At 32.8% G+C, this 15,741-nt stretch overlaps 1 protein-coding gene across 3 annotated transcripts in view; it reads left to right on the top strand.

The window, feature by feature from the left end:
• The first annotated feature begins 524 nt into the window (after nucleotides 1–524).
• Nucleotides 525–15,741, top strand: part of LOC127067583 (A-kinase anchor protein 200-like) — a 44,739-nt gene continuing 29,522 nt past the window's right edge. Inside the window, exons 1-3 of one of the 3 annotated variants that reach the window (XM_051002668.1) lie at nucleotides 525–691; nucleotides 870–1,192; nucleotides 11,872–12,225. In XM_051002668.1, the coding sequence (XP_050858625.1) occupies nucleotides 11,992–12,225 (234 nt within the window). In that variant the 5' untranslated portion in view covers nucleotides 525–691; nucleotides 870–1,192; nucleotides 11,872–11,991. Of the gene's footprint in view, nucleotides 692–736; nucleotides 1,193–11,871; nucleotides 12,226–15,741 lie in introns of those variants that run through there. The other 2 variants (XM_051002669.1, XM_051002667.1) reach the window with 2 other exon arrangements.

Raw genomic sequence — 15,741 nt, 5'->3', positions numbered from 1 at the left:
GATCTACGTACAATAAAAAATATTTTTCATCGATTAAAACGTGCACGAAGTTTTTTCCCTCTTGGTTGAGATTAAAAAAAAAGAGAGAGAGAGAGAAAGATAGAAAAAAGAAAAACAAATTAAAACGAAGAAACACATCCTCGTAAAAAGTTCCGTGAGAAATTAAAGAAAAAAAGAAAAAACAGGAAAAAGAGAGATGAGAAACAAAAACGGAGATGAACAAATAATGATAGAGAAAGAAATAGACAGAAGATGATAGTACGGTGGCACGGAGCGACAGTCGAGAGTACAGTGAGTGAACGAGCGACGTACACGCACCGCACCGCACCGCACCGCACCGCACCGCACCGCACCGCACCGCACCGTGCAGCGCCACACTGCCACCGCACAGTCGAGTCGGCTAGACGAACAGACCTAGGGACGCCGGCCGCACCTCCCCTTTCCCCTCCTTTTATCTTCTCTATCCCCTCCCTTTACTCCGTTCTATCCCCTCCAATCCGCACCGCTCGTCTCACAAGTCCTCCTCGGCAGTCGGTCGCGCGTTACCGAGCAAAGTGGATGAGTTCGCGAACGCGCTCCCGCTAAGAAAGCTCAGTTTTTTTTCTCATATCGTGAGAATAATCCGCACGCGTTTACGATTTCTATTATAACTTTTCTTTGTATATTAATATTTACACGCGTAGAGTTATAGGTATATAAGAATATATATATATATATATATATATATATATAAACAAGTACATATACATACATACATACATACATACATACATACATACATACATACATACATACATATATATATATATCATACATATATATGGATCATTATAATAATTATTGTGCGAAATAATATCGTCGAGTTTTAGTAACGAAAAGTCAACGCCCCGTGTCTTCTTCTTCCTCGTTCGATCATCGATACGTTGCAAGTCGTTTTTGCAACGTTCACGGTAGTGATAAACAGATAAACAAAACAAAACAAAAAATTAACCACAAAATAACTTTGGAGTTCGTGCTGATTCAGTGTAACGTTCGTTTTTTGAGGAGGGGAAAAAGGAGAGGAAAGGAAAGGAAAGGAAAGGAAAGAAAAGAAAAAAAAATTAACTCGTTCTCTTCCTTCGAAGATTCTTAAGTCTTCTTAAGGAGCTTCAAATTCGGGAGAAATCGTTTTAAGTACGATCCAACATTCGAGGTGAGTAAAGAAAAAATAGAAAAAGAAGAAGAAAGAAAGAAAGAAAGAAAGAAGTAAAGAAAGAAAGAAAGAAAGGAAGAATTTTTTTGAATTTACTCGAGGTGTATCGTCAGAAAAATTCTTCGACTCACGTTCCTCTTCGCTTTTGGCTTTTTAGAAATGATAATGTACTCGTCGTAGGAATGGGTTTCTTTTTTTTGTTTTTTCTTTCTTTTTTTTTAGAAGTAAAATTTTAGAGTTCAGCAATCTTGACGAGCCAGTCGGTGCACCTCGCGCCATTTTGAAAATGGGTAGCGCAACGATCGATATAGCGGACTGCGCGCGGGACCGTGAGCTTTTTCATCGAGCTCCGGAGCTTACCCTTCTTTCTCTTCTCTTTTTCTAATCCTCTGAAAACGATTCTCCTCTCTCTCTCTCTCTCTCTCTCTCTCTCTCTCTCTCTCTCTCTCTCTCTCTCTCTCTCTTCTGTCTGTCTGTCTGTCTGCCTGTCTGTCTGTCTGTCTGTCTGTCTGTCTCTTTCCTTTCTCTGCCACCTCTTCTCTTCTTTTTCTTTTTTCCTTTCTTCCTTTTCTTTCTTCTCTTTCTTCCTTCTTTTTTTTTTAAATTATTTTTTAACTTCTCCATCAAGATTGATTTTCTTTCGAACGATAAGTACGAACGTTTTTTCATTGGCCGAAATTTATCCTTCGAAATGTACTCGTAGGGTGCAAGTCGGTTACGCCATCTTGATTTCTCTCTTCCTCTTTCCTTTTATGGTATATGGTTCAACCACCGCGTTCCCTGGACCTCAACCGTCGTTCGATCTTACGAAAAAGAACCGAAACGGGATTCGTTCGATCACTTTTAAATCGATCGATCTTTCTTTCTTCTTTCTTTTTTGATCGAGTCGAGAGGAGCAGAAGGGAAAATTAAAGTTTGCGAAATATCGCATTGTGAAAAATGGAAGAATATAAACAATAAATTGAATAATGTTTCCCATTCGATTAAAAATGATTAAAACTAATTCTATCGATGAAATTACAATCGATTATTCCATTAATAAAAAAAAAAAAGAACACAAAGAAAGAAAAATCAATTTTTAACAATATCGACAGTTCCTCAATTTATCTTAAGAATTCAATACAATTCATTTAAGAAGAAAAAAAAATGATTATAAAAGATTAATTAGATCCTCATACAGGTAATATATTAATTACATCCAAAGAGATGAATGAAAAATATAATGAGAAATATCCAAACCAGTTATAGTTTGATATGAGAGGTTAGCAAGGTAAAGATTAGATCCAGAGTTTGAAATATGCAAACCCTCTTTGTGCTATCGTTCTGTACCATTGTAAAGAGGGCAAAAAAAAAGAAGAAGAAGAAGAAGCGGTAGAAGAAGGTTCGGTTGGTTGAACGAGAGCTCATAGCGTGGCCACAGCAAGCTTGCTAACCTTCTGCTTGACTACCTACCCACCTACCCACCCTACTCAGCTTCTACCTACCAACCTACCTACCTACCAACCTACCTACCTACCTACCTACCTATCTTACCGTTTCTCTCTCTCTCTCTCTCTCTCCCTCTCTCCCCCTCTTTCTCTCTCTGTTTCCTTTTATTTCTTATTTGTTCCGATTTTGCATAGCAGTCTTCTCTACCTGCCATGCATTTAAAAACGTTTGGTCAAGACTTCTACGGAAGCAATTGTTGTTCAAGCGAGGAGAAAGCCTTCTCTGCACGATGAAAATTCCTTTGCTTGGTCAGGCCAACCAACCAACGTTCACGATCATTTCTCTTTCTTCTCTATTCAATAATTTCAATGTATTTTTATCCTTCTCTTTTCTCTCTTCTCTTCTTCTTCTTCTTCTTCATCTTCTTTTTTTTTCTTTATTTTATTTATTTATTTATTTATTTATTTATTTCTCTCTTCCCTTTCTCCTAACTTTTCAATTTCGTTTCAATTTCGTCACAATGGAGAATTAACATTCACGTTGAACAAATTTTCTTCGGCTTTAAATGGATTTGAAACGACACTTGAATACGTACATATATTATTGTCTCTCTTTTTCTTTTTGGAAGATTTCTTTCTATCTAACTATCTTTGTTTGGAGAAAACTTTCCATTGTCTTATAATAGGAGAGTGAGACTTCTGGAAATATTCCACGAAAATTATTGTTTTTTCTTTACGATTTCGTCGATACGATTGAAAGTCGAACATATTTGTGTGTATGTACGTAAAACAAGCTACGATTAGATTACCTCCATAAACTTCCCTACGACTGTAATCGCGGTTCTGTGAAAATAGGCTTTGCTTTGAACGTTAGGAGAGATAATCGCCGTTCTCGATCTTTTTCTCCCCCCCTCTCTCTCTCTCTCTCTATTTTTTCTCTCCATAATCGCGGCGGAAAGAAATTATTAAGAAAAAAGGAGAAAAAAAACCGAAGGAAAGGAAGAAAAAAAATTCACTAGAAAATCATAGTATATAATTTTACTTTGTTAGAAAAAAATGATTTCAAATTCGTTACATCGAGATTTCGTCTCTTCGACGATCTAAAAAAAAAAGAGAGAGAGAAAAGAAATAATAAAGAATCCATATAAATCGATAAGATTTAATCTTTTATAACGAGATTTATTTTCGCGTTTAAATAAATAAATAAATAACTAAATAAAAAATATATATACACACACATATATCCTATAATACGAAACTTGTGATAAAACAATGATTGTACCGTGCGTTAAGAAAAGAAAATTTTCGTGAATAAGAAAAAAGATAAAATAGCCTCTCCCCTCAAAAAAAAAAAAAGATAAAAGAAGAAAAAGAAAAGAAAAAACGAGAAGATACAAACACCTTATACGAATATTAAACACGCATATGTCTTCGAAGTTAAGTGACATTATATAGTGGGTTAAAAAAAGAGTGCTCACCAAACTCGTTTCCCTATCCCTGCCCTTTTACTTTTCTTTCCTTTTTTTTTTTCATTCATTTTTCTTTTCTTTTTTTACTTGATCCCACATGAGCAGGTGAAAAATCGAATCGCCATAGTAGCTAATTTAAACGCATAAATTCGGGCATCGGCGTGGTCCAGGTAAACGCGTAAGCGCGCAGCCTCCGCGCCAGCCGTTCGATTTTGCTTGCACCTGCGGGAGAACGTCGAGAGAGAGAGAGACAGAGAGAGAGAGAGAGAGAGAGAGAGAGAGAGAGAGAGAGAGAGAGAGAGAGAGAGAGAGAGAGAGAGAGAGAGAGAGAGAGAGAGGAGTGCCGAGTGTCTCGCGCTCGGTCGATCGGCCTCTCCTCTCAACGATTCGCGATTCGTCTCCCCTCGGCCCTCTTCGTCTCGCTTAAAGTGCGCGGTGCCCTTTCTCCTCCCTCTCCTCTCTTCTCTCTCATCTTTTCTCCTCTCTTTTCCTCTCCTCTCCTCTCCTCTCCTCTCCTCTCCTCTCTTCTCTTCTCTTCTTTTCTTTTCTCTTCTTTTGCTCTCTCTTTTTCTTTCTCTTTTCCTCTCCTCTCTCTTTCTCTCTCTTTCTCTCTTTCTCTCGTGTGGCCGCGATCGCAAGCAACCAGTTTCAGCGACGCAGCCTCGGCGCTCGCGCGATAACGGGTCGTTAACTTACCCACATCTGCCTTTCTCTCGACGTTTACCAACGCTTTGAACCTTCCTTTCTTTCGACGAAGACGCACGAGATACTACTGCTCCTCCTTTGACGTCATAACCCATGCCTTAGATCCATTCTCCGCGATTTCGCAGATCTAACCATCATTTTTCTTGAAATCATTCTTTTAACTTGACGATCTTCAAAAGCTATAGAGTTTTATATCACGAAAGAAGGAGAGAGAGAGAGAGAGAGAGAGAGAGAGAGAGAGAGAAAAGAAAGAAAGAAAAAAAAGTACCGTAAGAAGAGACGTCGTCGTCCATCCGTATCCATTTTTGAACTTAGAAATCTATGAACTGTATGAGGAAAATAAGAAATAATACGTATAATAACAAAATGAAAGATCGATAAATGTCATTATAGTTACCATAATTTTAATATTGTTCCGTTCGTTGTCCTAATTTAGTGATATATTATATTCAACGAAACTAATAATGCAATCAAAAGTTTCGTCATAAGTTCAAGGGGTTAACATTAAAAATTTGTTTATCATTCAACAATCTCTCTCTCTCTCTCTCTCCCCACTCTCTCTTTCTCTCTGTCATATAAACACATTATTTCTCTCTATCGTTCTTTCTCTTTATTATTTCTCCCTTATATTATTTTTCACTCTCATTTTTTCTTATTCCTCCTCTTTTTATCTTATTCGTACTTTGTACTCATCATCGTGGAAAAGAAGCTTTCCTTTTTTCGTTCTTCGTTTACACGAGTCTTTAATTCAAACTTCTTCTCTCTTTTCCCTTCTCCTCTTCTCTCCATACCATTCCTTTCCTTTCCTCTTCTCTCCTCATCTTCTTTTCCTCTTTCAACGGCAAGCTTCGTGTTTACACGAGCCGAAGGGTGCATGCGCCACTACGTAGCCAGGAATAATCCCTTATAGCGTTCCATACGTTGTACGTTATACGTTTTGTTCATCCCTCGCTCTCTCTCTCTCTCTCTCTCTCTCTCTCTCTCTCTCTCTCTTTTCTCTTTCTCTCTCTCTCTCTCTCTCTCTTCTTCGTTTCCCGTACGACGATTTTCCTCTCTCGACTTCGTCGAAGCGCGAGCGCACGTGCGCTTCAATCCGCATCTGCTCGCGCATGCGGGACACGCGTCGTTCGTATACAGGCCATCGAACGCACTCAGGGTTGGGGTGTTTCTATTCCGTTAACCCCTCATTTTTCTGATATTTCAAAATTTCTAACTGATCCTTTGTTTAAATAGAAAAAATATATGTATATATCGATTCGTAATATATATATGTCGAGCAATACATGTATGTGACTTAATGACAAAACTCAAACAAAGTAATCGTTCGTTCATTTTTATAGAATATTTTTTATCGTCCGAAATATATAGTTTGAAAACTAAAAATAGTACACTGAGATAGCATATGATGTATGCAATATTATCTCATTATGCTATTTTTAGTTTCAACCTATGTATTTCGGAAGATAAAGAATATATAAAAATGGACAAAGGATTACTTTGTTTTTTTTAACTTGATGTGGTAATGAGTACATATATGCTGACTTTAAAATAATTATCTTAGGATGAATTGAAGATAGATGTATCGAAGAAGAATTCTATTTATTTCGTTGATCAATATTTTATTGAAAAATATTGTTCGAATAAATAGCAGCCCGAATAAGAATAACTTTTGATTGTTGTTTCGTGATAACTTTATCAATTATTATTTGTGTTTATGATTTTATTTTTATTCTTTTATTTCGTACTTTCTTTCTATGATAAAAATACAAGAGTTTGAAAATTATACGAACGAAAGTTTTTCTTTTTTTTTTTTTATTTTATCCGATTATATTTTATTTGACTTGATCTTTTTACTTCTTCGCTTATTTTCTTTTTCTTTTCTATTTTCTTTTATTATTGTTATTATTATTATTATTTTAAACTTTTGCTGGTTATATTTACACTGATTAAAAAACATATATCTATATTGTATATAAATTAATTCTGCATCTCTGTGTCTGTGTATGCATCTGTGTATGTATATGTGTTGTATCACGTCCACCTACTACCTCCGGTGTTTCTATATTAAGCATCAGGAAGGGTTTCGACAAATGTTTATGTTATTCCATCGTGTTCCTCTTGGAGCACGCATATGGTGTGTTCAAGCCCAGTCCCTTCTTCTTTTTCTTCTTCTTCTTCATCTTCTCGTTCTTCTTTTTCTTCTTCTTTTTCGCAGCAATGTGTTGAGCGATAAAAAATAACTCCTTCCGTAGGCATAAGCACGAGGAAGCTCGTTTAGATGTCCAAGTTAAAAAAGAAAGTCGTTTTAAGCTCGTGGGAAGAAGAGAAATAGTCATTAATCGTTTCATAAAGAAGCATGTGCGTCGCTCAAATCTTATTAAATTTATACGAAGCTGGCGATCTTGAAGTATATTTTAAAAAATTATGTAATCCAGATGCGAATAATTAATTAATAATTATTTTAATTATTACGAAGATAATTTAAAAAAAGAAAAAAGATATATATATATACAATAGTAATAATTGTTTATAGTTATCGATCACATCGAAATTATAATACTCCTATGAATTCATAATCATTTATAAAAACGGTACATCAAACTGGATTGATAATCAAGACATAATTATTGCGGAAGTAATTAAAAAAGAGAGAATAATAAAAAGGAAAAAGAGAATCGTATTTATATTTATCAATGACACGATCAAAGTTGATCTGATGTTCTTATTAAGGTAAAAAAAGACGGAGAAGAGAAGAAAAGAAACTAGATAATAAAGAAAATAATCCCATTCACATAAGCGGCATATAGAATCTCGGCAAATAGAGTCGATGATAATTCCACTTCCCAGCTGACTAATCACTTACCTAAACATTTTATAGTCGTCATTCAGAAAGAACTGTTGACTGTCTATGAACGAAGCTAAAAGAGACTAGAGAAAGATTTCTTTTTGTAGATCCTGAATGGATTAATAAGTACATTCAGAGTTCACCGGCACGTCCTCTTCGTCATCGTCATCATCATCATCGTCGTCGTCGACGACGTCGACGTCGACGTCGATGTCGACGTCGTCGTCGTCGTTGTCGAACGTCTATTAAAAGCTTTATAACAGTGTTGAGACTGGTGTCAGAGTCACGCAAAGAGAGTTCTTCTTTTTCTTTCTTCGTCTTTCTTGTGTCGTGAGAACCAGTAATACATCCCTGCATTAGTACGCGTGTGCATGCATATGCATAACGATAATGCAAGTACCGGCTGATACTAACGAGGAAACGTCGCTGACAATTACCGAGTATAACGGAGTTACACGATACATAGAAAGGTAGTTCTCGTCTTTACGGTTTAATATATTTCAAAGATTTCTCGTATTTCTTTCTATTTCTCATAGATCCAATGTTATTCAATCTATCGTCTATTTCAAAAAATTTATTGCAATCAAAATGTAAAAATAATTTTAATCGGCTATAATACCATGTTTTTAATACCCTCTTTTTCGTTTTCTTTTTCTTTTTTTTTTTTTTAGTTATAAAATTAATTGACGTTTCATATATTCAAAAAAAAAATTATACTTATTTATATGTACCTATAGTATAGTGTTATTTTTTTTTAATACGAAATTTGAATTTTGTAGGATTAAATCTTTTATTACTAATGTTATATGAAAAAAGAAAAGTCTCTGCTGATTATTATTGCTACTATTATTATTATTATTATTATTATTATTATTATTATTATTATTATTATTATTATTATTATTATTATTATTATTATTATTATATTGTTTAACAAAATTTTTTGTCAAACTGAGAAATAAGTACAACACATTTAACTAAAAATGAATGACATAAGAAATTGCATTGTGTACAAAGATAAATTCTTTCGTTGAATCGTCTTAGATTTATCAATAAAGCATTATTGTTGGATTATTGTAGGACTACGTGTATTTACATCATATATGCTATGTTAATGACGTGTCGAATAAAAACGTGATCAAGAAACGTGTCGGCAGCAACGTTAACGTATATATACATGTATGTATATATATATGTGCGCAATGACTAATGTCTTCCTCTCAGAAATACGATTAAATTCTCCGATTGTAAAAACAGAGAATTTTAATCCGAAAACTCAGCATGATTGATAATTTAATTTTTATTACATTTTCTTAATGATTCAACTCTTAAAAACATTTTTTTTTTAATCGTAAATTGTAAAAAACAGACGCACATCAAAGATCGTTCTTAATTTAATAATTTTTTTCTTTTCCTTTTTTTAATTTAACTTCGATGTATATTTAATAGTAAACACTGACATATACGACGATAGCTCGATATCATACGGAAAAATTCATATTGGAAAAAATTGTAGTTAATTAATTATTAAAAGAAGAAAATTTATATTGTATGTTATACGAAGGAAAAAACAAAACAGAAGAAGATATTTATATCAATTGTCGAATTAACTTTTAAATTCGATACAAAAATAAATATATACTTGAACGCTCGTTTCGTCATTTGAATTATCTCATAACTATTCCATGAGTAACGGAAGAAGGGAAATGATAGAATGGATAGAAATGGAGAGAGTAGATGGAGGTAAAAAGAATAGAAAATCGAGAATAATCGTTCACTTTACAAAGTCACTGTGTGTAACAGTAGTTCGAATCGATATTTCACTCACTCTACTACAAAGAGAGAATATTCTCTTTGTATGTTTCTCTTTGGAAAGAGAATGTCGGTCTAGGAACGCATTACTCATCGAGTAGTTCTAACATTGTCGACTAGTTAAACGTGTGTGAAAGAAAAAGAAAAAGAAAAAGAGAGACACGTGTTTTAAAAAACGCGCCAAAATCAAAAACGAAACACCTATTTTCCCGTTTATCTTTCTCAAACAATGAATCTTCTTCTTCTTCTTCATAATCAACCGGTGAGAGAGAAATAAGCAAATATTCTAAAGTAATCTTCTAAGCAAATATCTGTACCGTTAACTAACCATCCGTCGGTTTTAACGGATTCACTGCGATCCTAAGTGTAAGTGGTACATATGTTGATAATTAACAATGAAGTTTGTTGAACGTACAAGTTTCCTATATTTTCTATTTTTTTTCTTCTTGTTATTTCATTCTCGTATAACAGATATAATATTTCATTTTATAAGAGATCTTCTTAATCGAGATTTTCTTAATCTTAATTTCGATATTAAATTATTAAATCTTCTAAGCCCGTCAAAATATTTCGCCCGCATAAAAAAAAAAATATTTCTAATATTACTTCTATCATCTGCATTTGTTTCTAAATGTAAGAAGTAACACATTGTACATAGAGTGGATAAAAAATTTCCAGATGACTTTGAAAAATCAATTACTCTTCTTCGAAACGTTTTAAGCTGATTTACTTTTCAGATTTTTTATCTACAAGGGTATTTTTTGCTTTTTAAATATGATTATATCATGAATGTATATATTCATATATACATACACATACGATTTGATACGCTTGTATCTGTGTATTTAATCGTGTATTTAATTTGTAACACCTGCGCGATATAAATCGCGCGAAAAATCGGTGTATCCAAAATTAGCCGACAAAATAATCGATTCGCATAATTCTTTTCAAAGCGTGATTTCAATGAGAGTCGATTACGTGATCTCACCTGCTGTCTTACCCTGAAATTATGTAAAAATATGAAAAGAGAAAGAAAGAAGTGTCGTTCGAAAAAAATCGATTGTGAATGCAAATGAGAGAGACAGAAGGAAAGAGAGAGAAAGAGAGAGAAAATGTCGCTCGAAAAATCGATTGCGAATGCAAATGAGAAAGACAGACAGACAGACAGACAGACAGACATATAGAGACAGAGAGAGAGAGAAAGAGAAAGAGAGAAAGAGATACACCGTAGGAAAGCTATGCGTTCTCTTTGAAATTCACTCGACGAAAAGGATTTGCACGTGGGGAACGTTTACGAGCGGTTGTAACTTCTTCTGGCGCACCTGCAACTAAATCCAGAGAAGGATCGAAAGTCTCTCCCTCCCCTTCTCTCTCTTTCTCTCTCTCTTTCTCTCTCCTGGTGAAGAGAAACTTTCGAGAACCGGTGCGTAGAGTGTGTAGTACGACAGATGGTGCTATCGGATTTCAGCTGGTGGTAGTAGTGATGGTGATGATGATGGTAATGGTGATGGCGATGGTCTGATGGTGATGGTGGTGGTAGTGATGGTGTGTTCGCAAAAGCTGTGCCTTCGGTATAATATAAGGAATATATTATTATTATTCTTTTATATAATCTTTTATCTTTTCATTTTTTTTTTATATACATGTGTGTATGTATATATACATATAGCAAATACTTGTACTTATTTTTTCTTTTTTTGAATGTATAGGAAAAATTTGTTTACTAGAAAATCAATAATCAAATCATTGAGATATGTGTATATATATATATGTAGATATATTTATATATATATATATATATATATGTTTGTATATGTATCCAGCATGGTAATGTCTGTAAAAAGTGGATTATGTATTTCTATTTTAATCCCTTCATCGATTAACCCTTATCTCGAACGTTCCATACGTTTCATCGAGCAATAAACTGTGTCACAGGGGTGAATGTTCTTCCTTTGAGATATACGTTAATCGAGTTCAATGCTTTTTCTTGTCTGGCGATATAATATAGTAAAGTCGAAAAGAAGATTCTATTGTTTCGTATTTCTTTGAAATTCTTCTCATTGTGCTTTTTTATCTATTTTATTATCATTATTTTTATTATTATCATTATTATTATATTTATTATTTACGATCATATTATATCATTTTTACGCTATATGCACCTATCAATTTTATTATATTAATACTTTTTTATTCGCGTTCATTTTATTATACGATTTCAATACATTATTATTATTATTATTATTATTATTATTATTATTATTATTATTATTAATTTTATACATGTCATTATTTATTCACTTATTTATATTTTTTAATAAACTTTTCCATCGTTTAGATTTAAAACTTTTATTTTTATTCTTGAAAGAAGAAAGAGTTCTAAATTTGAGTTAATTTTTTTTTTTTTCTTTGTTGTTGCAGGTCAGAGCTCGGTAAGCAAGCGCTTGAGCGCACTTTAGTAAGACAAATACAGAGAGAAAGAGAGAGAGAGAGAGAGAAATATAATCAAGTAGCAGCTAGAAGAGAGAAAAAAAAGGAAAGATGGGAGCGAGACAAAGCAAAAGGTCCGTCGACATAACGACGACGCCGAAGAAGGAAGGTATACCAAGCGAAGGTGCAGTTGTAGGTGATGCCGCAACACCAGGTGATGGAAAACTCGAAAGGATCGAAGAAAGTGATGCTAAACCGACGACTAATGGCATTGCTTATCGTACTGACGTTACCGAAGATAAGGACAAAGATAAGGATGAGGCTACTGAGAAGGATAAGGAGAAGGTAAGAACATGAAAATAAAAAAGAAATATTTTTTTTTATATATATATACCTTCAACGACTACAAAAGTGACCTAAGAATATTTTTTGATACAAAACGTTAATAAATGATTTAAAATATTTACACACGCATGCACTTTTCTTTCTTTCTTTCTTTCTTTTTTTTATTTTATATAAAGAAAGTAAAATGAGATTTATAAAGAAAAAAAATTATTATATTTTTGTATACATAATTATTTTCGAATATTTCTTTCACGTCGGTATGATCGTTTATAAATAAATAAAAATGTGTATATCTTTGCGACTTACCAATGCTGTTTGCAAAAAGTCATACATATTTGAATTTACGTAGAAATGTTATAAGAGAGTTTTATACGTGTGTTTATGCATATAGATACATATTATTCTTTCCTTAGGTCATTTTTATAATCATACATATCGAGTTGAAACAAATCGAAGTTTAGTTATAGTTTCGTAGAAAATAAGAGGAACGTGAACTTATTTCAAACAAAGCGAAAGAGTTACTTGTGCTAGATTCTTTTTCTTCTTGAGTTCACCACGTCTATTGTCATCAACTGTTCCGTGTACTATTCCAAGCTTGACCCAAGTAAAATGCGTCTACGACTTCGAAAGAGTTCGATTCGATTTAACAATAATGAGATATCGGACAATCGAAATTTAGTAAATAATTTAACATGATTTCTTTATTACTACTACTATTACTATTATTAATAATAATCTTATTATCATTATTTTATTAACTTCATTAACGCGAAACTTTGAAATGAATACATTTTCACTGTGTTATATTTAATCGAGTTTATATATTCCGTTTATCGAATTTTTTCAAAACACCAGGTCAAATAATAATCGAAAAAGGATCCAGAAAATGGCCACGTGAAACACGATATTTCCTTGATCGAGCTTGCACTTGTCTCGACTGTCATATACCAGATACAGTGACACGTCCAAGAAAGGAGGGAGCAAACGTTTTATCTCTCTCTCTCTTTCTCTTTCTCTTTCTCTTTCTTTCTTTCTGTCTGTCCATCTCTCCTTCTTCCTTTCATTTCCGTTCAATGAATCTTTTTCTGATTCTCGTTTCTCCGTTTCCCTTTCCTGCTTATCTTCCAGACGTCGACTTAAGGATCTTATTTCGTTTTACGATCAAATCGAGCATGATAAAAAGCATGACTTTCGTGACATATTAAGTTCTCGATATAACGATTATTGGATATTACAACATGTCACAGAAATATCTGAATCATTTTTTTTTTATTTATTTTCTTTTTTTTTCAATACATCAAAGATATTTTGAAGAGATTAGAAAGTGATTAGAATCGTGTGAAATGTGTCGAAGATGCACGGAACAAGAAATAGCTAACTATTATAGCAACGATGAAAAAATGAATTTTTTTTTTTTTTGAATTGTTTATTAGAAATTCTTACAGTATTCAAGACATTTGTATCTGTCATATGTGTATATATATTTTTATACGTTTCAAAATTCTTTCTTTTTTATCTCAATTCAAACAACATTTATTCAATCTTTGAACAAATGTTTAAATATTGCTTTTTATACCATATTTGCTTTTCGTAATAATTAATGATAAAGTATGTTAGTAAACATTTCAAATAACGTTTTCTTAGTCACGTCTCTGTTTGTTACGAATCAACAATCGTCTCTGTTAATCTTTGATTCGCAATGGAATAAACGTAAATCTTAAAATAAATCATGATAAAGATTTCGTGAGAAATTCTTATCGATCGTCGTTCACATTAACCAGCAGGTATTTTCTTTCTTTTTTTTTCTTTTTCTTTTTTTTTTCACGATAGAAGGCAGTTAAAGATAAGAATATTGTCGATACAACTGTTTCTATAATACTACGTCGAAAGGTTTATTTTTAGTCAATTTCTTTATTAGAAACGATAACGTAATAGTACTAATATACTCATTTTCACATATTAAATGGCTTGATTAATAACGATTTACACGATGGCATTTTTACTTAGCATTTTTACATGCTATTCTTTAGATAGCTTATCCTTTAAGACATTAATTTTTATATAGACAATTTTAAATGATGTTCGTTTGCACATGGTATTTTTTAGACGATATTAAATATAAAAAACGATATTAGTCTTTTCGAATGATTTTTACATGATGGACTTTAAACGATAATTCTTACATGATATTCTTCGAATGACATATGAAAGTTTCATCTGATTTTTAATCAAATAATAATATACATTGATTCGTCGACTTTGAAGAAAAAAGGAAGATAGTAAGAGAAAAAGAGAAAGAAGATATACCGTTTCGGACTTAAAGAACGATATAACCCAGTAGACAGGTCAAGAAAGAAGGGAAACGGGAAGGGGAAGATCGCAAACGTACCGGTAACTCGTTTTTACGACTAACCGTAATCGTTTCTCCACGCGTACACGTTTGTTAAAGAGGCACATCTAACTGTCACGGGAGCATAAATCTTTCTTCCCCTACCCCTCACCCTCTTCTACATTATTTTCCCATGATTATTATTACTTTGCCTACATTTTTTTACGAGACATGTACGTACTAAGAATTTCTTCTAGAGAGATAGATACTTACGTACATCAGCGCTTTCTTAACGGACTTGAAGAGAATTGTGTATTTTGTAATATAACTGAGACGTCGTTTTTATCTGTCTTTCTTTCTTTCTTCCTTTCTTTCTTTTTTCTTCATCTTTTATTTATTTTATTTTATTTTTTTTTTATTTAATTAGGATTATTATATATCGAAATTGGAATTTTCAGAAAGTATATCTTTTGCTACGTCCTAAGCTTGAAACATGTTCTTATCTTAACGAATTTCAACGGCAGGTGCAACCAGCCGGTTTAGAAGGTTCACTTAAGCACACCTGTCTCCTTATGGCTTCTCTATTCTTTATTTCGAAGATGAAATATATTTTCAAAACGTCTCTCTCTCTCTCTCTCTTTCTTTCACTCTCTTTCTATGTTTCTCGAGAGAGATGCATATATTGTTAAAATAGCATTGTATTTTCTTCGAGTGTACATTATTATTCTTATCACATCGATAACTGTATGATGACCATGAATTTTCAAAGTCAAGATCAAACTCTGTTCCTAGCGATTACACGATACGTAAACTGCTTTTGTTCTTTTAAAGTAGGTCGGAATAATCAGTTGAAAAATTTCTTTATAGTTTTTACCGCCGTAATAAGAATCAATATATCATATAAGTTCAATTAATAATTAATTCTTTTAGTATTATTGTCTTATATTATTATAATTACAATATTATGAACCAACAATTAATTTTATTACGAAATAATGAAGTGAAAGAAAAATATATATCTATGTAAAAGATTTTAATTAATTAATTAGAAAATAAATGCATTGTGCGGCTTTATTTTCTCTTTCTCTATTATCTTCAAAAACAAATAAAAAGAAGTTATTATTCATAAGACTCATTATTTTCAAGGACAAATAGAATTTTCTTTTTTCTTTTTTTCTTTTTTTCAC

The sequence above is a fragment of the Vespula vulgaris genome, chromosome 11 (assembly GCF_905475345.1).
Source record: "Vespula vulgaris chromosome 11, iyVesVulg1.1, whole genome shotgun sequence".
Classification (NCBI taxonomy): Eukaryota; Metazoa; Arthropoda; class Insecta; order Hymenoptera; family Vespidae; genus Vespula; species Vespula vulgaris.
Note: the sequence above shows the minus strand (reverse complement) of the source record. Positions and strands in the feature narration are given on the sequence as shown.